General features: G+C 33.4%; 1 protein-coding gene and 2 pseudogenes across 1 annotated transcript; all 3 read left to right on the top strand.

Annotated features, from left to right (window-relative positions):
• The first annotated feature begins 4494 nt into the window (after positions 1-4494).
• LOC106326826 (SAGA-associated factor 29-like) lies at positions 4495-8409 on the top strand. Its single transcript, XM_013764759.1, has 10 exons — positions 4495-4726; positions 6073-6308; positions 6398-6483; positions 6621-6674; positions 6769-6922; positions 7026-7039; positions 7123-7692; positions 7772-7861; positions 7952-8175; positions 8291-8409. Exons 2-7 carry the CDS (start codon positions 6246-6248, stop codon positions 7223-7225), a joined length of 474 nt encoding a protein of 157 aa, XP_013620213.1. The 5' UTR covers positions 4495-4726; positions 6073-6245; the 3' UTR covers positions 7226-7692; positions 7772-7861; positions 7952-8175; positions 8291-8409.
• A 1812-nt stretch (positions 8410-10221) lies between these two features.
• Positions 10222-11885, top strand: LOC106324368 (annotated as a pseudogene).
• A 509-nt stretch (positions 11886-12394) lies between these two features.
• On the top strand, positions 12395-13869 carry LOC106324370 (annotated as a pseudogene).
• The last annotated feature ends 9716 nt before the right edge of the window (positions 13870-23585 follow it).

Consider the following 23585-nt stretch of genomic DNA (forward strand, 5'->3'; position numbering starts at 1 on the left):
CTTGGTGTACTCCAAACCTGTCAACAATCCTTTTCGCATAACCTTGTTGGCCGATGAATATTCCATCCTTTACCCTCTCGACCTCTAGACTTCAGCTCGCCTAACTTCTTCATCTCAAACCTCACCGACATATCCTCTTGTAGACGAGCAATTTCAGCATCGTCATTTCCAGTAATGATCATATCATCCACGTAGAGGAGAACTACTACATGAACTCTTCCACTTCTCTTGAAGAATAGGCTTGGATCAGCACTTGATGCCATATACCCGCAAAACTGAAGAAATTGAGCAAGCTTTCCATACCAAGCTCGTGGAGCTTGTTTTAATCCATACAAGGCTTTCTTTAGCTTGCACACATGGTTAGGATACTCTTGTGACTCAAAACCAGGTGGTTGCTCCATAAAAAAGCTCACCATAGAGAAAAGCATTCTTCACATCTAACTGCCATAATTTCCATCTAAAGCTTGCAGCTAGTGATAAGAGTGAGTGTACCGTAGTCATCTTTGCTACTAGACTGAAGGTCTCATCATAATCTTCTCTGTATTTCTGAGAGAATCCTCGAGAAACCAACCTTGCTTTGTATCTATCAATGCTCGCATCCGCCTTTCTCTTTAGTCGATACACCCATTTACAAGAAACAGGTTTAGCATCCTTTAGTTTCGGAACCAAATCTAATGTTTCATTTTTCATGAGAGCATCAATCTCCTCCTTCATTGCGGTCACCCACTCCTCAACTCCTTTTGCTTCTTCATAAGATGATGGCTCATATTCATCTAGAGGAGCTGCAAAGTAACAAGAGTAAGTGGTGACGAACCTTTCATCTCTAAACTGAGCGGGTTTGACAATGTTCCTTTTTGGTCGTTGATTGGCGACAGAACCATGATCATGCTCTTCTTCTTCATCTTGGTCAACGCTCCCCCTTTCACCTTGAGTCTCCTTTTCAACGCTTTCATTATCACTTGGAACTAGAATAATTTGTTCATTAGTCTCAGAGGAACCTAAACCATCTTGCTCATCTAAGACTTGATGTGGTCCATAGTAGGATGAAACTTCGTCAAAGACAACATCACGAGACACTGTGTATTTATGTGTCTCTGGATCCATACACCTCCAGCCCTTCCGTTGTTTATCGTAACCGACAAAGATACACTTCCTTGCCTTTGCTTCCAACTTTTTGTTCTTTGAGAATCGAACACATGGACGTAACAGACTGATCCAAATATTCTGAGATGCTTCACCGTTGGCTTCTTCCCGTGAATCATCTCGTAAGGAGACTTCATGTTGTTTGGACTGAGTGGCATCCGGTTGATGACATAAGATACACATCTCATGTCTTCTGCCCATAAAGCCTTAGGCAAATTCTTGTCATGTAGCCAGCTTATGCACGTCTCGGTTAGATGTCTAATCTTTCTTTCTGCTACTCCATTTTGTTGAGGTGTATACGGGCATGTATATTCTCTCTTAATACCATTCTTTTGGCAAAAAGAGAGGAATTCCTCTGACATAAATTCTCCTCCATTATCTGTCCTTAGAGTTTTTAGCTTCCGACCAACTCTCCTTCCACGGTAACCTTGAATTCTTGAAATCTTTGAAATACTTCTGATTTTTCCTTCACAAAGTATACCCAAGTGTACCGTGAGAAATCATCTACGAACAGCAACATGTGGCGAAACCCAGAATAGGAGGATGTTCTTGTTGGACCCATCAAATCACTATGGACCTTCTCCAATGGACCGCTGCATCTTGAGGTTGAATGATCAAATGGAAGTCTATGTGACTTTCCATATTGACAACCTTCACAAATTTTTCCTCCATCTTGAATCTTCAATTTTGGAAGCCCATGAACCAAATCTTTATTCACCATGACCTTAAGCTTGGTCATATTTATATGGCCAAGTCTAGCATGCCAGATGGAAGCATTGTCATTCGTACTCATCGTCTCCACATAGGCGTGTGAGGCCGATAAAATATTTAAATCTTTGACGCGTGCTCCAGTGTGAACAACATCCGCCTTTAATTCTTTAATATTCCTTAAGAACTTAACGTCTCTTGGGCCAAATAGAACATAGTTACCTGAGTCGACCGCATTCACCACCGAAAGAAGATTCTTCTTTACTCCAGGGATATGATACACATTCTTGAGGATGATCGGTTCTTCATCATCTCCTTTAGTGACAACAGTCTCTTCCTTCTCAACTCGATGGATTGAATTATCAGCGGTAATAATGGCTTCTTTCCCGTCATGACGTTGAAGACTAGAAAATAACTTCTCATCTCCGGTAATATGATGGCTACAACCCGAGTCTACAATCCAATCATTTCTCAAGTTCTTAGTTGTGGGTGTACCTGGATGTGTAGCCTCCACCATGAAACATTTCCCCTATTCTTCGTCTTCCGTATGACTTTTTGACTCCGCCATATTTGTTTCCTTCAACTTGACTCGACAGTCTCTTTTGAAATGCCCAAGCTTTCCACAGGTTGCACTTGAACTTTTTCTTATCCATGAAGATCTTTCACTTCCATCATTGTGTCTTGAACCTCCATCTTTGTTTTTCGCCTTGAAGCTTTGTTGTCTCCGAGATACAAAGGCGCTTCCCGAGTCATCATTGATTTTGACTCCTGACATTTGCAAGGCTAATGACTCTTGCAAAGCTAGCAAATTTTCAAACTCTTTCAAGGAAGGCTGTGTAGCCCATCCTTGAACTGAAGTCACAAACGGCGTATACTCGGGCCGTAGACCTCGAATGATAGACCGCTTCAACCGTGCTTCAGAAATTGACTCCTCCGGATTTAGAGTATTAATCTCAGAGCATAGGTTCTTTACCTTGATAAAAAACTCTGAGATTGAAGACTCCCCCTGCTTCGCATTCGCAAGATCATTTTCTAATAATTGTAGCTTAGCCTCATTCTTCTTGTTGAACAATTGATCTAAAGCTTGCCAAATGGAACTAGCGGATGTACACCTTGAGACATGCTCAAATATGCTTGAAGAAATGGACCTCTTCAAAGCAAACTCCGCCTTGGCATTCTTCCGTGTCCATTCCTTTGTCGCTTCCGGGGTTGCAGCATTTCCCCTTGGTGGTGTTGTGTTGTTACCACCGACGACATCCCATAAGTCCTCACTCACCAGGTATGACTCCATGCATGACTTCATAACCGGTAGTTAGATTGGTTTAGGATTTCCATTCCCAATCCAACAACACGACCCATTGATTCCATACTTAGAATAGACCTGAGCTCTCTTTAAAAACCGATCTTGATGAGCACAAGATTAGAATAGCTCTGATACCATGTAAAGAAGCCACCCTTGATAGTGCATAACACTAGCCCAAGACCGTAATACCCGAGAATACGAAAGAAACAAGAAAACTTCCAAGTATGAAGAATAATATGGAAGAACTCTCAAAGAGATTTAGAGAACTTTGAGCAGAGCACTCTTTCTTTAAGAAAACTTTCTTATACTTTACTTGTTCAACTTCTTGCGTACAAATGAAAGGATGATGAGGTATTTATAGCCTCCTAAACTATCTTACAAAAATCTAGATTATTCCACCATCACCTCCTTACTTCCTAGATATTTTCTTATTCTCTAGATTTTTCTAATACAATATGTAGATTTTTTCTTCTTGAGGAGGTGATGATAATTCTAGAAAGATTCTAGAACTTGAGCTTAATTTTGGGTTTAGTCCAATAAGAGTTTATTGGCCTATAATTAAGCATAGCCCAAAATCAAGTTTAACTTCAATAATTCACAACCTTACACTGAAACTTTTGCACCAGTGTCTTGACATGATACCATTCAGATGGTTCTTGCAGTGGCAGCTCAGAAGCAATGGATACTACATCAGTTAGATGTAAAGTCAGTGTTTCTAAATGAGAAAAATTACTGAAGGGGTTTATACAGAACAACCTCTAGGATATGTTCAAGAGGGAGCTGAAGACAAGGTTTTAAGGTTACGGAAAGCTTTATATGGACTAAAACAAGCTCCAAGAGCTTGGTATAGCAAAATCGATTCATCTTTTATCAAAGAAGGATGCTGGAGAAGCGATAGTGATGCAGCCATGTATAATCTGATTGATGCACTTGAAATAGATACTATGATATTCCACATTAATTTTCTAGCTTAATATTCTTTGTCAAAATTATATTTGATTTTGATATCGTATTGTACTTATTCACTATTGCTATTCTAAGCTGGAAGTAGTTGAAAGAACTTGTAAGGTGTTGACTAAAACTCAAAAACAAAGGTTAACAACTCTGTTCAATGCATTTTACATCACTCAGCTACTGCTGCAAATACTAGTCAGTTATACTAAATGACTGGGATGTAATTACGAATGTGTAGATACATATGAAATATGTTTTGAAAACTTACCCTTTACGCGAAAAGACACGTATCATTATTGAACTGCCAGCCAATAAAACAAAATAAAAAATGCGACCTCGATTTTGAAATAATTTTTTTTTTAAACTGAAAAAAGTCAGACCTTTTATTCCTTAGTTGCAGAGACGTGTTCTTCCACTGTTTTGACGACATTCAAACATAATTATTATTTTTGTTTGGGATTTTTGAGCAGGTTTGCCTGATTTTCTAGGGGCTCGTGTCGTAGAAGCCTGAGCGGACGAAGTCGTCAACGCCGGACATTGCGGGAGCTTGATCGGTTAAGGAAAGAACAAGAGGAAGTCTTGTCGAGATCGGTAAGATGTATAAGAAGCGTCAACTTTGTAAGCTTCAAACATAAACTTCCCAAATATGTGATGATGATCTGAGAGTGGTTCGATTAGTTAGGTATTTGGGTTTAGATCTTGTTCAAGTAATTAACCCCAAGTTTTTCTTAGTATAATGTTTTATAATATTCCCGCAGTGGATTTGATTTTATCGAATTTGCTGATGTGGTATTCTCCATAATTTTAGATTTATATAGTTTATATAGATGTTTTATTATATATTCTAATAATAAACAGTTTTGAAAGCATGATAATTATAATATATCATCGTTACAAATATTTGATATTATTTTATTTATTATTATATATAAATTTTTTTTAGGTGAGTCAGTGATTTTAATAGATAATTTTAATAATATTTATATTAGATAATAAACAGTTTTAAGAAAAATATGATAATTATCATCTACACAAATATTTGATATATTATTATCTTAAAAATATTATATAAGAAGATTTTTTTCTTATATGTCATGAAAGGATTATATCTGTGTTTTTGGTATAAAAAGGTTATATATTTTTGGATTTTGTTAATATAAGCTCATTAATAGCATATATAGTTTATTATTTTAATTTATTATTGTTTAGCTTTTTACAGTTTATTATTTTAATTTATTAGTGTTTAGTTTTTTGAAAATGCATTCTCTAACAATTGTAAATTTTGTTAATATGTGTTACCACTAACTGGTTACCATAAAAACTCATGTTTATGTTCTACCGATACAAAAACAGTACTCGATTACATGTCTTACGAGAAACATACAAAAAAATTTGCAAATAAAAAAAAATGAATATTTTAAAACGTAAGAGATCTCCTGAACATTTTTAAAACATTGGTAGATTTATTTATTTATTTGAAATCATATTTGAAAAATAAAATAATTCTTATATATATTATGTTGTTATTTGAAAATAATATTTTCTATCATAAATTTTAAAAATTAAGATAAATATTTTTTTACCGATACAAAAGCAGTACTCGACTACATGTCCTACAAGAAACATACAAAAATCAAATTTGCAAAAAAATGATGAATATTCAAAAAAATATTTAAATAAAACAGATAAATCTACCAATGTTTTAAAAATATTTAGGAGATCTATTATATATATTATGTTGTTATTTGGAAATAATGTTTTTCTATTATAGAAGTTAAAAATTAATATAATTTTTATAATTAAATATTAATTAAACGAAAATATTTGTGTAAAGATATTTTCTAAAATAGTTTTAATATGTGGGTTAAAAATTTTGACTCAATATTAAGTATATATATTTTGATGAAATTTTTTGTTATATATAAATAATTTGATGTTTGATTTTTTCTATCGGGATCAACAAGACAACAAGACAACAACGCAGAAAACTAGGTATAGTCCTGTCATGTTTTTACTCTTTTGGAGACTTGTGAGAAAGGGAAAGACTTTGACACACTCTTTTGAGAGGGATTAGGATTTTTTTTACGATGCTTGTAATGATATGACATAAGTGGCAGAAGGCAATAAGAGGAAGAGAATGAAAGTGGATGTAACAAGAGTTCTTCCTCTTTCCATATATGCCAGTCTAAAGGGTGAACAGGTACAACAACAGTTACTTCTTTGAGCTGCTGAGTTGATTCAAAATAAAGGAAAAAGAAAAACCATTATGACATAATATGTTTTATGTAGGTTGCTGCAAGAATTACAGCAGATGATGCCGAGTACGATGAATGGATTGTGGTGAAAGTAATTAACTTCGATAGAGAAACAAAAGAGTAAGCTTCTAATAACAATCCAACATAGCCAATAATTCTTGGATTAAACCGGCGTATGATGCAATTATATATATTTTTCGTCTCCAATGGATTCATATATATGGATTTTTAAAAAAGGCTCAAACATTTTGTCACAGAGTTGAAGTATTTGATGAGGAACCAGGAGATGATGAAGAAATAGGTGGCCAGAGGTAATTGAGGATCATTATGAGTAAACTTAAGAAAGTTTTGGAATGACAATTCTAATAACTTTCTGATTATCATTCTCTTTGCTATATATTTCAGGACGTATAAACTACCAATGTCATGCATTTTACCCTTTCCAAAAAGGACTGATCTTTCAAACACGCAAGAGTTTCTACCAAGGAAACAAGTTCTAGCTGTATATCCAGGAACCACAGCGCTTTACAAGGCGGTTGTTATAAGCACACCACGAAAGGTTAGCGTTTTTACTCTTTTTCTTACACACCATTTTCAATCTCGCTTCAGCAAACTAATATCAGAATAATACTCTAACCTGCATGTTGCACATCTGGTTCCAGAGGAAGTCTGACGAGTAAGTTCCTCCACAATTCGCTTCATATCCATCATAAAAACTAATTAAGCATTTATTGGTTAAGATTTTTATGATCACATTAGGTACTTGCTGGAATTTGATGACGATGAAGAAGACGGAACACTACCTCAAAGAACAGTGCCTTTCCACTATGTGGTAGCTGTACCAAAAGGTCATCGCCAATGAAATAATAAGAGTTTTTTCATGTTTGTTTCTTTTGGACCCAAGTAAAACTTAAAAGAAGATGATAAATTTTCTGTCCAATTTGGGGAAAAGCTACTCTAGTTTAAGGGTAATATATATGTAGTATGTGTATTTTATATCATTGTGAGCCACGATGTTGAACACAAATGAAATTCATGTTTACACGTTTTGGGATATAAGTTCAAATTTTAGGAGGCTGTGGAAAATCTGATATTTCAATAAAGAGTTAAGAGTTAGGAGTTGATGTTGATAAGCTTTTTGAGGATATTGGGGACGAGTCAGAAGCTCAAGGGGAATCTGAAGGTGATGATGATGGACAGTAAACAAAGTTGGTAGAGATCAAATCGTCTCAGTGACTGCAGTTTATGTGTTAGGTACTGCACTCTCAAAGCTTTTGTGTTATGGGAGATGATAGTGGGAGTGGAAATTATTATTTTTGTCAGGCTCAGGTAAGGCACACCTCTGTTATAAATTATTTATTGTTTTCCAAATCTAGGACACAAAAAGACATAAGAATATTTGTGTTAGGTACTGCACGCACCCTCCAATAATCCTCAGAATAATCTTGAGAGCAAGTTTTCACGGGTTGGTGATAACTACCGCTCCATCAAAGATGAGGTTTGAATCGCATAAACTTCTTTTGTCTTGCTTTATGTGAGTTTATTTATGTCTATTGGGGGTTTTGTTTGATTTTCTTTCTCGTGACAGGTTGCTTCTACTCTTCCACATGCTGGTTTGGAGTCCTCGTATCTGATTGTTGGTATTGATGTCACCAAGAGCAACAAGTGAACAGGTTAAACAAGGCACGTTCTTTATGTATAGCCAATGTTTTAGTCTAGATTTTAAGTGAATACCACTCTGATCTGAAAGCTGACTGGTGATTTGATTTGGGGACGAAATCATTCGGTAGAAAGCGTGGAACACAACGAAAGGTAGCTTCCTAATTGGTCAGAAGCTTCTTGTTATAGATGATCATGTATGAAAACATGTTCTAATCCGATAATTTTGTTCATTTTGTAATATTAGTTTCTTTCAATTTTTATGAAGCTGCTTCATGTTCTTTCTCGCTTCATTCTTCAATCAAAAAGGTGGATCAATGTGTGTTTCCTCCTCTTCTTCTGATTGGCAATTAGGTTTGCCCACGGCTGTTGGAGTACTTTAGATATGTAAGATTGAAACTTTTGCTTTTTAATGATTGGTGACGGAGCCGCGCTATGTAAAATCAATTCTTTCTTACAGTACGATGCTCACCAACACTCATTTGCTATTTCCTCATGATTCAACACTGTCTATGGTAAGAGATTGCAGCATGTACAATGTTTCTATCTTAAATCGTTGTATCAATCCCTTCTCTATCACTGCTGATGATTTGCATCTTTCTGAACAAGACTTTTTTTGACAGGTTTATAAGATTCTCCAGTAGAACGATGAAAACATTGCCAAGTTTGATGCTTTTGATCTGTTTTTATCATAAAAGCTGTTTCTTTCTTTCACGGGATTATTTGTTTGTGTAGCTAATGTGGGCTTCTTGATGGTGTTATAGTCTACTGAAAGCTCAATTGATTTTATTAGTTGCTTTGAAAATTGCAGGACGCATTCATGTAACCGGTAAGATTAAAAACAGTAATCTTATTAAGGTCTTGAAGCGATAGATTCAGTTTTCTGTCTATAAAGAACAATCAACTTGAACTGCTTTTCCCGTGTTGTATGAACCACTAAAGGGAACCAATACATCCACTCTTGCCTCAGGTACTTCCATAATGATCTCGATGTTAGTCTTATCTGAACAGAGAGAACACTGCCTATTTTTCCAAATAAGTTTGCTTCATGCGGTTCCTTAGCCTGGACGTCTACATTTCAAATGCAGACTGAATAAGTTCTTCTGTGGTTCAATATGCAGACTGAACGAGGAGATTAAAGGCGTGCGAATCTGGCTTCTCGGTTGTGTCCTTAATATGGTTCTTTGCGTGTCAACCCTGCGGTTGAGTGTTGTACACAGGGAGAGAAATACATACCATGTTTAGCTCACCTAGGGGAGATAACAATAGTGAGTCTCACAAAAACATTTACCTTTGGAAGTCACTGAATTTTTTTTGATAACCTCCCTCAAATACAATGTTTTCTATATATACAAAAGACAAGCGTTAGGATCACAAGCCAAAGATCCAAAGCTGAGTCAGTCAACGATTATGCATTTCTCTGCTTTTTTTACCTTTAAACTTATACAAACTTAACCAAAAACTCTAATTTAAGGCACCTTTTCCTATCTACACATTCAGACAAATCCAACCAGAGTTTGGTTCTTGGCTCATGCTTGGAGGCAGCGCACAGGGGAACAAAGAAAATAATTCTTTAAGTGGACAGTGGACAACATTCAAGGTATTTTCTCTGTATTAACTCAGAAATGAAACTAACTCACCTCTGAAAATTTATCACTTACCTCTAGCCTCTTCTTACTTATTTCAGGTTTTTTTTAGACAAAGAAGAATGTGTAGAGGAAGTGAGCGAATCTCAAAGATGCTGAAGAGATTTTCAATGCAACCATAATATTTTACTATATCTAATAGTATTAAAATTGTTACATCAAATACAAGAATAATCTAAAGATTTTCAATTTAAAAATAGTATTATAATAGTTAAATGAGATGTGTTTCAAAAAAAAAATAGTTAAATGAGACAAGGTAAAAATAAATATTTGATTTTAAATACATTTAGATATGGAAAAAAATTTTGGTTCATAAATTTTTAAAATATAAAAACTTCCGCCCGGAGAACGGCCAAACCTCTAGTTATTATAAAAAAAAAGATTTCCTCTCTCCTGATGTTTGCCACATAGACGGACAGATTTGATTTGGGGGCGAAATCATTCGGTAGGAAGAGCCTGCATTACATTGGAATAAGAAACCCTTATCAGAAAGCTATTTCCATCATTGGAAAGACTTCATTGGTTTTCGATCAAGATAACTTGATCCCATGTTATGGATTCAGAGATATATGGTAATTGTATCCATTATCATTTAACTGCTAAGTTTGTTGTTTGGTCTGTGATTACAGATTTAAGGTTGGTTGCTTTGGTTATTACAGGGAAATGAATAATATAGTTGAATGAAACCATTCCTTGAGCACTACAATAACAACAGGTCAAAGATGACATCTCACTTTCGGGAACATCCGTCTTGGAATGAGAATCATGCATCAACGGTCCTGGTGGTTATATACTACAGGTTTGTTGAGGAAGATCACCGAGCATCAACACATCACATGTTGAAGCAGAGAGTAATGAGAATGGTATCGGGTATGTTAAGCTTATGGGTCGTTACAGTGTAACTTTTTTCTTATGTGTTTTTGCTTTTAACATTACAAATAAAGACCTTTGATTCATAGCAATGCATGCTACATAGGCTAGCAGAGATGTTTATTGCTGCCTTACTCCTTAGTCATCCTCTTATCTCTAAGGGAAGTTGGACTCTTGGAGTTCTTTGATAAACAGATCAAGGTTGAGTGGTCACATGGTGATTGTTCTTGCTGAAGAAGCAGGGCAAGAGTTGATGTGCAAAAGCATGAATTTAACACTGACGCCTCTGATTACAAGCTTCTTAAAGATGTCGGCTTCTGGCTACCACAAAGCATCAAGGTAAAAATTAGATTCAAACTTTCTCTTATGCCATTCCAGATAACTGTTACGAGACTCATTTTCAGAAGATACAAAGTGGTTAATGGGTTAGAGTAAATGTGCTGGGTCATGAGTCTTTAGCCTATTCCATGCATAAGTAGTGTATAAGTAGAAGTGATAATAAGAGAGATCCTTATCTAGAGATTAGATCACAAGAGGGGGAGGTGAGAGACTCCATTATTAGTTCTCTCACGTTTGTTTCCTTTGCTCTGTTTCTATTTTGATCCAAGAGATACGTTAATAACTTTAAAAGTTAAAACTCATCATAATGTTTTTCTTTTTCTTTTTCTTCTGGTGATAGGATCATTTTAAGAAGCTTAACATGGTGAGGAATCTCAAATACATAGGTAACAAAAACCATAACTCTTTCTCCCCACTTTTCAACTATTTGGATATTGTAAACTCATTTCTTCATTTCTTGCTTTTAGATCCTACATACATGATTCGGGCTGTTTAACCAATGCATCAGACAATATTTACTGTACACTTCTTGCTCGGAGCGTTGTTCATGGTGCAATGGCTGGTTACACTGGATACACCAGTGGTCTTATCAATGGAAGACCAACAAACATTCCATACAACGTAAGTTACTGACACAAATCAAATGCTTTTCCGCTTTCATTCCCGGAAGGATCCGAGTTGTGGTCATGGATGTTACAGTGGAATAATCTGGTTCGACATAACAGAACAGTGGTCTTGCGTGATGGTCCTGACCTGATCTTTTTTGTTGTTGCAGAGGATAACAGAGAAACAGAACAATGTGGCGATTACAGGATAGAATGTGAACAAGGCTAATGTCTTCAACGAATCAGCCCAGTTTCTTAGGCCCTAAGGATATAACCATTAACCGAAGAGAAGCAAGATGATCCGGAAAAGCCACATCTTGACGGTGAAAACGGTGACGGACTTTTTGATATTCCTCCAGCAACTAAAGAGATCACTAAGGGAAGATCAGAAAGCATTGTTTAAAGAACTTCCAAAACATATCTATCTATCTATATATATATAAAAGAGGGTTTTATCCCTCCTCCTTGCGCCACATGGGATGCCAGCTTGGAAATTTAGTTTATGTCTGCGCGACACATGTCCCTGCATCCAAAACGCATCATTTCATTTAACATCTATCTTTCTGGGCTTCGTTTGACATATATGGTGATATTGGGCTGTTTAATTTGCAAGGGTCTGGACCAACGTGAAGGAGATCCCCCATAACCCTAATACCCTGCTTCGAAGGAAATGAGTTCTTCTTTTCTCGATGTGCGGCGGCCGGTGACCTCTGCGCTTCTTCTACGACCTGAAACGGTGTTGTTAATGGCTTCCTCATAAATCCTATTCATTGGCTCCATCACGATGTGTATTCAAAGCTTCCTTTCGATCTTAGAGGCGGTGTCAGGATATGTATAAATAGAGGTGAGATTCCTCCTCTTGAACACATTTCCTCTTCCTATCTCTTACATCTTATATTAAAATATTCTGAAATGGCTAATTCCAGAGCTTTTTTCTCCGACCTCAAATCCGGCAAGTGCTCTTTTAAGCTATGTTGCATGGTGAATCTTTATTTTTCTGTATTATTTATTATTTGATGACAAGGCAAACATTTCTATTCTTCTTTATTATTTCAATCATCAAGCAGATTTTCAAAAGTTCTCTTTTTTCGTTTATGTCTCTTTGCAGAAGGACTATGAAGAGTTAGCTACAACTGTGATGACCATAGTTGACTGCGTTGTGAATAAGACTCGGGGTTTTTTCTTATCTTTCTTTTATTTTTCCATTTCCTTACATATCCAGTTTTTGTTAGTTGACTGAGAGTTTATTGTATCCATGTATGTAGGAGAAGATAGAGTCGTCTACTGATGTTCTGAAAGGGATATTAAGACCTGTTGTGGAGGGAGGGGAAGAAATTTCATGGCCTCCAAGAGATCCTGAAGCTATCAATCAAATGGAAAAGGTGTGTACACATATGTTCACTTTCCTTTGACCAAGACATGTTCAACATCTTGTATACAAAGGTACTGATGATATAAATGTATTAACAGGAAATGATACAACGGGAAAAAGAAGGGCAATTAGACGAAGGATTTCTTTCAGAAGTTAGTGCTCAGCTACGGCAGGTAAAGTGTTATGATTGTTGTTTTCACGTGTAAGACAGTGATTTTTATTTCAAAAGGTCTCTCCTTTAATAGAGTATCAATGTATTTTTTTTATGATAGTTTGAGAGGCTGAAGGTTGTTTTCAGGCAAAAGAAGATAAAGACAAACCAAGGCTTGCAGCTAAGCTTCAGAAAGTTCTACAACTCTATGCTGCTACGGTCCTCTCCAAGCGTAGCTACGCAAAGAGAGGTGCATGTGCTCAAGTCACTCGCTCACTCTAAGCTTCCATTATCCACAAACAGAATCTCACCACGTTTGCATCCGATCACAGGGAACGAAGTTGTAAAGGCAAAGCATTTTCTGGAAACTCTGATCAAAGGTCTCTTTATGCAACCTTATTTTCCATGTAGTCAGTCGACGCAAAGAAGTTCACATTTGGTTTATTATGTCTTTCCAGCTCCTGAGGAACAATGGAACAAGTTTTTCTTAAAAGGTTAACACTCAAGAAAGGTGAAGTAACGACCGATGAGCTTTCTGCTGTTATAAAGAAACGAATTGAGCGCACGCTGATTCGATTTGTAAGTAACATAAACTTTGTTTTATGTAATGTCTCTCTACACATATAATAAAAAAAAACACAACAATGTGAAAGAAAGTCTAACACGCTAATCGGGTTTAATTTGGGTTTAAACCAGATGATAATACAATTGTTTGATCCGGTTTTTAAAATTCCTCACACTTAACCATTGTAATGTTGATGGCCCTACCAGGAAGGAGGTTCATACCAGCAGCGAATCTTGATCGAGTATCTCAAAGGGATCAAGTCCAGAGCAAATAAAATTATAAAATTACTTCAGGGTTAAATTAATTCCAAATTTATATAAAAAAAATCAATTCATTACACTCATAATGAACTTTTTGTTATGTTGACTCTGCTTTTGACGATTCAAACTAGCACAGTTTATGTAAATAGTAGTTAACTCGATAGGTTTTTATTTTCATAAAAAGACGATTATTATGAAACAAATGAAAAAAACAAAAAAAAACAATAACTATGGATCAACTTAACCGACTCGAAAAACAAAGTCAAACCAACTGACTATTCAAAATTTAGAATTAAATTAAATATAATGTACAATGCAAGTATTACATATATTTTTATAAGTTTGACAAATTTAGGCATATAATCCATGTGTTACAAAATTCGTTATTAAGAAATAAAAATAGTCTAGACAATTCAAAAAATTTGTTAAAACACTTCGATAAAACATATTAGAGAATTTATGTTCATAAAAATAACTATTCTTTGACAATAATTCTTCTATGTCATTTTCTTCAACATCCGCCCATAGAGCGGGCCGGCCCTAATATATATATATATATATATATATATATATATATATATATATATATATTCAGGATTTCCTTGAACGATAACGTTTTGGAAAAAAATAAATAATTGTATGTTCTAGCGATTTCGCATATTTGTTGGCAAATATGCTATGTTTTATTATTCTGTTTTACATGTTTAGTTTTGTCACCCTTTTGAACCTACACCACATCATATTGTGACAAAAAAAAAAGGATTTCCTTTTGCTATGATATTTTCAGCTTTGATCATGTTTAGTTTAGTGTTTCCTTATGCCTTTTTCATATCTTTATAAAATTCTGATAATTTTTTATGCTTACAATTTTCATGAATCAGGTTTTTAAAGGGGTCGACAAAAAATCCCGTACATAACCAAATTAAACCGACTCAGCCAAACCGACCTAGTCAAATAAAACGTAAAAATCAACTCGATTAAACTGAACAAACACAAACAAAACCAAATTAAACCAAATTGAACATAAACTAAACTGAGCCAAACACAAACAAAACTAAAACCAAACATAAACTAAACCAAACTAATGTCTGTTGACTTCAGTATAATTTTTTTTAGTATCAAATAAACCAAACCAAAATGAACTCAAACCGCACTCATTTTTAAACCGAAATTTCCACCCTTTAGGTTTTAGAGGAATTTCATCGTGATTAAGTTTCTTCTTTACTTTTCATTTGCGTTTTTATCTTGGATTTTACTTTTTTTTTTGTCAGCAAAATAAACAGTCTCATATAGACTATGCAATCCAAATAGATAAATCCATATGGACAACAAATTACAATTGTTTTCTTGCACTGCGTGCGAGACTGTCCGCCCTTGAATTCTTTGGATTGGATTTTTGCACGTTACTTTAAATTCGCCTCTTTTATAAACTTAGTTTGTTAAATTTATCTAAAAATATTTAGAAGTTATACAAATGCAATCTAATATTATTTAAAATCAGTTGTACTTTTCGTAATATAACATGAAAGGTAATATTATTTTCATATGATATTCAATTTTAATAAGATAACTAGATTCTGATTCGCATTTTTTAAAGTGCGAGAATATTTTTTAAACAAAATTTTATTTTAAAAATTAATTTTTATTTTATTTTTTTAATATTTGAAATATATATAAATATACTATTTCTATTTATATTAAATATAAAACTTATATAAAATATTACTAAATTTTGTTTTTCAATTAATTCCTCTTTATCATTAAAAATTTTATAATGTATTTGATTAATTGTTAATTTCAATTTTGATAAATTCTTATAAAAAAATTAGATGTCAATTTATTTACTCTAATAATTTATTTATATACACTATTAATTTAATATGAAAGCTTATTTAACTTTAAATGAATATAATTTTCAATTTCCGAAATATAAAAAAATCTACATTTTTAATTGATTTAATATTAATTCAAATTATTTTTACTCAATGCCCTGCGCCTAAAATAATTAAATGTCTAAATTATTAATCAGACGGCATATACATTTTTGTAAATGATTTGAGAGTTTTAGTCAATTATTTGATTTATCATATAATTTGAAAGAAAATTAAGAAACATTATTAAAAAGTAGGATTTAATGTTTTATATTGCTTAAACACAAATTTAATTGTTGTACTGTTTGGAAAGATATCTAATAGTATCATTGGATATCTAGTGATCTTATTAATTATTGATTACATTTTGTACAATATCATATGACTTATGACTAAATGTTAAGACCATTAAAATGTTTCTGTTTTAATAAAAGAATATATAATATAAGATAGGACTAAATGTTTGCATTAAATGTTTCCGATTTAATAAAGTAGTCTATATAATATAATATAACATATGACTTAAAGTGAGGTCCATTATAAAAGTACTAAACAATAAGCTAAATAATATTTTCAAAAGATATATTTCCTCCCCCCACGTCTTTCTGAGAAAAAAAATTGAAATCTAAAATCAATGGAGATGAAAAGAAAGATTGTATTTATGGTCACGATGTTGATGATCGGAAACTTTATCGTTTAATCTGAAGATATAAACAAAGATTTTCAAAAATGTTTCACTCTTTGTCTTAACATATGTATCCTTGGTCCAGTGCGAGATAAATTAGGATGTTTCGGTGTGTAACTTTTTTCATTACTCGTACTAACAACCCATAAGCTTAACATACCCGACACCATTCTCATTACTCGTACTGGAAACATCCTAATTTATCTCGTACTGGAAACCAAGGATACATATATTAAACTGAACAAAAACAAATTAAACAAAATTAAACCAAACTGAACATAAACTAAACCGAACCAAAAACAAACCAAACTAAAACCATACATAAACTAAACCAAACTAATTTCTGTTGACTTTGGTATAATTTTTTTTAGTATCAAATAAACCAAACCAAAATGAACCCAAACCGAACTCATATTTAAACCAAAATTTCCACCCTTTAGGTTTTAGAGGGATTTCATCGTGATTGAGTTTCTTCTTTTCGTCTGCGTTTTTATCTTGGGTTTTACTTTTTTTTTGTCAGCAAAATAAACAGACTCATATAGACTCTGCAATCCAAATAGATAACTCACCATCCATATGAACAACAAATTACGGTTGTTTTCTTGTACTGCATGCGAGACTGTCCGCCCTTAAATTCTTTGGATTGGATTTTTGCACGTTATTTTAAATTCACCACTTTTATAAACTTAGTTTTTAAATTTATCTAAAAATATTTAGAAGTTATACAAATGCAATCTAATATTATTTAAAATCAGTTGTATTTTTCGTGATATAACGTGAAAGGTAATATTATTTTCATATGATATTCAATTTTAATAAGATAACTAGATTCTGATTGCACTTTTTAAAGTGCGAGAATATTTTTAAAACAAAATTTTATTTACAAAATTAAAATCTTTTAATTTTTTAATATTTGAAATATATATAAATATACTATTTCTATTTATATTAAATATAAAACTTATGTAAAATATTTCTTAATTTTGTTTTTCAATTAATTCCTCTTTATCATTAAAAAAAATTTATAATGTATTTGATTAATGCTAATTTCAATTTTGATAAATTCTTATAAAAAATTAGATGTCAATTTATTTACTCTAATAATTTATTTACATACACGATTAATTTAATATGAAAGCTTATTTAACTTTAAATGGATATAATTTTCAATTTGCGAAATATAAAAAAAAACTACTTTTTTAATTGATTTAATATTAATTTAAATTATTTTTACTCAATGCCCTGCGCCTAAAATAATTAAATGTCTAAATTATTAATTAGACGGCATATACATTTTTGTAAATGATTTGAGAGTTTTAGTCAATTATTTGATTTATCATATAATTTGAAATAAAATTAAGAAACATTATTAAAAAGTACGATTCAATGTTTTATATTGTTTAAACATAAATTTAATTGTTGTACTGTTTGGAAAGATATCTAATAGTATCATTGGATATCTAGTGATCTTATTAATTATTGATTACATTTTGTACAATATCATATGACTTATCACTAAATCTTAAGACCATTAAAATGTTTCTGTTTTAATAAAAGAATATATAATATAAGATATGACTAAATGTTAGGTGCATTAAATGTTTCTGATTTAATAAAGTAGACTAGATAGTATAACATATGACTTAAATTTAGGTCCATTATAACCCCCCCCCTTTCTGAGAGAAAAATTGAAATCTAAAAACAATGGAGATGAAAACAAAGATTGTATTTATGGTCACGATGTTGATGATCGGAAACCTTATAGTTGAATCGGAAGATATAAACAAAGATTTTCAAAAATGTTTCACTCTTTGTCTTAACATATGTATCCTTGGTCCAGTACGAGATAAATTAGGATGTTTCGGTAAATGTGGTAAGTCATGTGGGAGACCATCCGAAATTGATCGTGGGGTTTCGGCTCAAGATCCTAGTAAGTTTTGGTAATAATCATAAATTTAATATAATTTATATTTATATTCATTCAACATATACGAATTTTCCTAACATTTATTTATATCTTTGTGGTTTTTGTTGTTGTGTGTAACGAACAGAAAAAGAGATCGATGTGAAGAAGGCAAAAGACTGTTTGTATTCAGGTTCGGATACGGGCGATAAAAAATTCTGAAGGCAATATTAATTATACATATTTTCCGTATTTGATGATTTAATAAAGATACATATTATTGGTTATTTCAATTTTGTAATCAATTCAAATAAACTTCTGATAACTGATCAGTTTTGTCCAGTGTTCAAGAAAGCGTTAGGCGCAAAGCGGTCAATAACTCAATGCCTAACACCTAAAATGATTAATCGGATGCCTCAATTATTAATTAGCTAGCCTAGACGTTTACCAATTATAACATTATGCTAAATATATATAAAATAATAGATTGAATATCAAGATTTACGATTAATAATTTTCATATTATTTATTTTCATAAGATTTATAAAAAACATTGAATCCTACTTTTTAATAATTTTATTTCAAATTATATGATAAATCAAATAATTAACTAAAACACTAAAATCATTTATGAAAATATATAAATTTTTAACAATTTATAAATAATAAATTATTTATTATTTATTATTATCATATTATATTTATCTGGGTGGTTTATAAGAAAATCACTACGGTTCAGGAGAGCCTGACGCCTAAAATAATTATAGAGCACTGGTTTTATTTAGATTTTTGCTTTCTCGGTTTTTTCCATTAAATGGTATAATGTCGCACATCCATTGTTTAATATATGAGAATTTATTAGGGTGATCTGCCAAACGCCTAAAGATCACTTCATTCAAATTTTTTTCGTCTAAAATTTTTTTTAATCAATAATGTCTACCAAATACGATAACATAACCTTTGATATGATATATCGCATTAAGAAAGTCAAAACAAGCTCTTGAGATACAATCTAACCCAACATAAAATATGAATTGCCAAATACGGCCACAAGAGAAAATCAATGATTAATTCCCACTACAAAAAAGGTTAGTTTAAATCATTTATTTTAAATATTTGTATTACTTATAAATGATGTAAAAATATTTTTATAAACCCTACCAGACAATATCAAGGTTGTGCAAAATTCGTTACTATCCAACTGCAATACAAGACAATACTTCTTGAGTTCACCCATCTTATAATTACTTGAAACCCACATTTATAAAGGGTTATAATTTTTCAAAAAACCCAATGTTCACTATCGATACTCTTTCTCTTAGATCTAACTAAGGACATGACAATCCTCAACCAATCTTCTTCTATTTTCTTATAACAGAAATAACAAATTCAACAAATGACTTAAAACAAACAAAAAGATACACAAATTTAGGAACTTACTTGTAGAGAATCGTGAAGAGAAGACAACATTTTTGAGATGATATTTTGAATCATGTAGTGTGAATGTTATTGTTGCCTGAGAGAAATGATCTTGGATTCGTCGTCACCGGATGCTCTTTCCAGAGAGACGTCGTCACTCGTGAGAGAGAAGACCTTTTCTCGTCGTCGTCGTGAATGTCGCCGTCATGAGAGTCGCCGTCGCCGTCAATCTCTTCGCCAAGAAAGTAGAATGATTTTTCGTGAGAACCCCAAACCTTATCTCTTTCCCTTTCTCCGTTAGATCTGGTTTACTTAGGGGGCACTTAGGTCATTTACTCATTAACGAAGAATGTATTTATGAAAATGTCTTTTTAGTTGTGATAAAGATGAAAAGTGGTATTATCAAAATGGTAAACATAAAATTTTCCCTAATATATATGTAAACTAGGATCGGCCCGCCCTACAGGCGAGATATACTTTACTTGTGATCTAAATTATTATTTTTTGTGTAATTTTGTGGTTTGTGTTTTAGGATTTCATTTGCAAGAAATGTGTATGATAATGATTTTTTGTCTTCTAGAAAATTTTAAATCAGGAAAAATTATATGTAATAAGATATATTTTTCTTGTTTAAAATACTTGTTTATGTTGTCCAAAGAAAAAATAATAGTTATCTATGTTATAAAGTTGTGGTATTGATATACTGTGAGCGCTTTAAATGGTCTTTGTGTTATTTCATTTTAAAAAAATTTGAGTCAACATTAAAGTGTACTAATGGAGATTATGTTGTTTTCTATAATTTTAAATTTAAACAGTTATATTGCATGTTAGTACCCTTATACGATCATTTAAATATCCTAAAATTTTTATTCTGTACTACATAAACACTCTATCGGATGTTGATAGTGTTGGCTTCGTCTCAGCCTTCGTTAAAGCCTAATGGACTCGCCATAGCTTCTTCTGATTTCTTGTGATGCACGCCATAGAACAGTGACGCGTCAGAGAAGTCTAAATAATCATGCGGTCAGAGAAAGCTCAGTTTGTCTAACATAGGTTGCAGATCCAGTAGGCTGGTTATATAAGTAAGCATTGAAGCTGCATTGTTTTCTTTCCTCGCTTTGAGTCGTCACTGAGATGTCTCCTGTGGCGTTGGAAGAATGATTTCTGTCTCGGCTTCCCATTATGCTTCCTGTGAAAGCAATGTACCAAAGCAAAGTAGTGTCCTTGTTTTTGTTTTTTTTTGTATTTTTTGAATTACATCATTCATTTCAACCAACATCCATACATGATTCAGCACAAATTAGCACAAATTCTCAGTCCCTAAGGATCTGCATACAAAAATAGCTTCCTAGCTTCAATCATGAATAAACTGAGGCTCTATAATAAAGAAATCCAAGTGGTAGGAAAGGAAACAGGAGCAGAACGTGCCAGTTGCCATGGAGAGAGAATGTCAAGTTTTGCTCTAAGCTGTCGAGAGATGTCTTCAATTAGAGCACTGGCCGTCGAGAAGTATGGTTATGAAGTATAGCATTCCTCTCTTTCCAGATAAATATATTGCAGCTTGGAGTGCTGAGTACTGTAAGTGCAATCGAAGAACAAATGTTGTGTTGTCTCCTCGGCCTGAGCACACAGAAGGCACTGATCTGGAACCGAGATTTCCTTCATTATAATCATTTATCGGGCATCGTAGCTGAGATTTTGGCCCGGCATTTTCCAGGTCTACCACCATGTTTATGCTTCTTCTGATGAATCTCGTTACTGAGTTTTCTCTGTGAAGAAACGCAACCACCTCTGTCTTTCTTTTTTGGAGAGTTTCTACTGCATACACCAGCTAATAGCTGAAAAAAAAGCTTTTCAAGGAATCTGTTGCAACAATCAAGATATAAAGAAAGAACAATGGTAAAAGAACAATCAAGAGATATATATGTTCTTGTCTGAAATCAAATGCAAGAGATTCAATCTTTTATCCTTTTTTTATATAAAAAAAAAAGAGAAGTCATCTGTAAGAACTTTATGTATACATAACAGAATGCATCAACATTCATAACAATGGGATGTTGATCCATGTATATCTTCAAGACCTTCATAAAAGAGAAGAGGACAAACTTAATTGGTCATAGATTCTTAAATGTTTTTTTTTTGTAATTTTTTTATTTAGGAGATGACATCAAACCCTTAAGATGTACAGGATTTGAGATTTCAAACGTGAAAGTCAAAAAAATCTTCAATATAATACCAACTCTGATCATTTCTTAGCAGAGCCCGTGAATATACTTCAACCCGATTAAAAAAAGAAAAGCCAATAAATTTTAAATTCGTGAACAAACCAGGAGAAGAATGAGAGAGGAAGAAGAGGATCTTTGAAAACTCCTCAATTCTGTTATTCTTTCTTTCCTCTGCCTATCGACTCTGTTTGTTTTACTTTTAGGTGTCAATGAAAAGTTCAAATTATATCCCATTATTATATAAATAAAAGAGAAGAAAACTTTTAGAAGCTGATACCAGTGATTCTTAAATAGACCTTTTTCTTTTGATCCTTCTCAAGTCTTCTCCCTCAGCTTATTGTTATACCAAAGAATTGTGTATTTGACACACACCCATAAAGAATGTGGGATCATATCTTCTATAGATAACATAATCTGGAGTTTCACCAAACACTGACATTAATCTAACATCACCTTGCAAGAGGCAGAGACACCACGCCACACCCTATGTGAAACCAGTAAAAGGAGACTTAGACCACTTCTTCCGGTTCTCAGCATCAGCCACAACTTCACATGTAAATCACCAACCCAATCCAGATCAACAAACAACAAAAACGTATGAGGAAACATATAAAACGTTTAGAAGGATAAATGCAAAACGCTAACCTGCGTCGTAAACATCACCAAGCCTTCGAGTTGTGAAATTATGTTGGTATCAAGACAAAATTTCCATCGCCAGCACATCATTAATTTTCAGATCCATGACTTGAAATCGGATTCTGACTTCCAATCGTCAAACACAGATGCCAAAAAAAGATTGAGCAAATGTAAATTCCATGTGCACAGGAAGAACGAAAAGGAAAAGTTCACTTACTGATTGCCATTAATAAGAATCTAGGATGATGGTGAAATCTGAAACTCTCCGCCATGAAAACCCATAACCTAGCCGCCCCTTTTTACATACTCGGTCTCCCAAAACCTCAGCAGCTACACCTCGTCCGTGTACAGCGACCGGCTTTGGAGTCTTGAAGGAGGAGAGAGGCGTATTCTATTCTACTCACAGAAAGTTTTAAAGATTATTATGATTGTGAGGATTGAAATGATGAAGTTTACGGGGTCAAGACGAACCTACTTATAGCTGCAGATTCACGGATTGGAAGAAGAAGAGGTGCATTGAATGATAAATCGTGGAAGGAGTGGAGAGAAGGAGTAAAGAAGGACGTTAAAGACGACGATTGAATACAGTCCGTAATGGTTTCGGTTTCCCTTTGTTGGTGAGAAGAACTCCAACAGAATCGGCACGAACGGCGGATTTCACCAGATATTAGTTGTAAATATTTGTCTCCTATCACCTTCCCGAAAATTCAAGGTCGGTCTAAGAAATAAGAAGTTGAAAACATCATGAACCCTAGAAACAAAACCTTGCAATTTTTTAAGACGGCGACTGTTATTATCGGGCTCGAATAATTTCATCAGCCCATTTATTGAACGGCTCAAACCCGTGTTAAAGTCCAAAATAGAAACCAAAAGTAAAATTATTAATCTGAACACGTGTCATGCTTATAAGAGAGGAATTAGTGACGTGGCTCAACCTAGAAGAAGAGAATCTCTTCTCTTTATATATAGACTAGGATCGGACCCGCCCTACGGGCGGGTAAGCAAATGAAAAAATA

Source organism: Brassica oleracea, chromosome C2, assembly GCF_000695525.1.
Source record: "Brassica oleracea var. oleracea cultivar TO1000 chromosome C2, BOL, whole genome shotgun sequence".
NCBI lineage: Eukaryota > Viridiplantae > Streptophyta > Magnoliopsida > Brassicales > Brassicaceae > Brassica > Brassica oleracea.

Bases quoted from the DNA above. Each gene is read 5' to 3' on its own strand.
- LOC106326826 (XM_013764759.1), top strand. From the start codon at position 6,246: ATGAAAGTGGATGTAACAAGAGTTCTTCCTCTTTCCATATATGCCAGT. The intron at 6,309-6,397 runs GTACAACAACAG...TGTTTTATGTAG, and splicing joins CCAGTCTAAAGGGTGAACAG to GTTGCTGCAAGAATTACAGC. The intron at 6,675-6,768 runs GTAATTGAGGAT...TATATATTTCAG, and splicing joins GAAGAAATAGGTGGCCAGAG to GACGTATAAACTACCAATGT.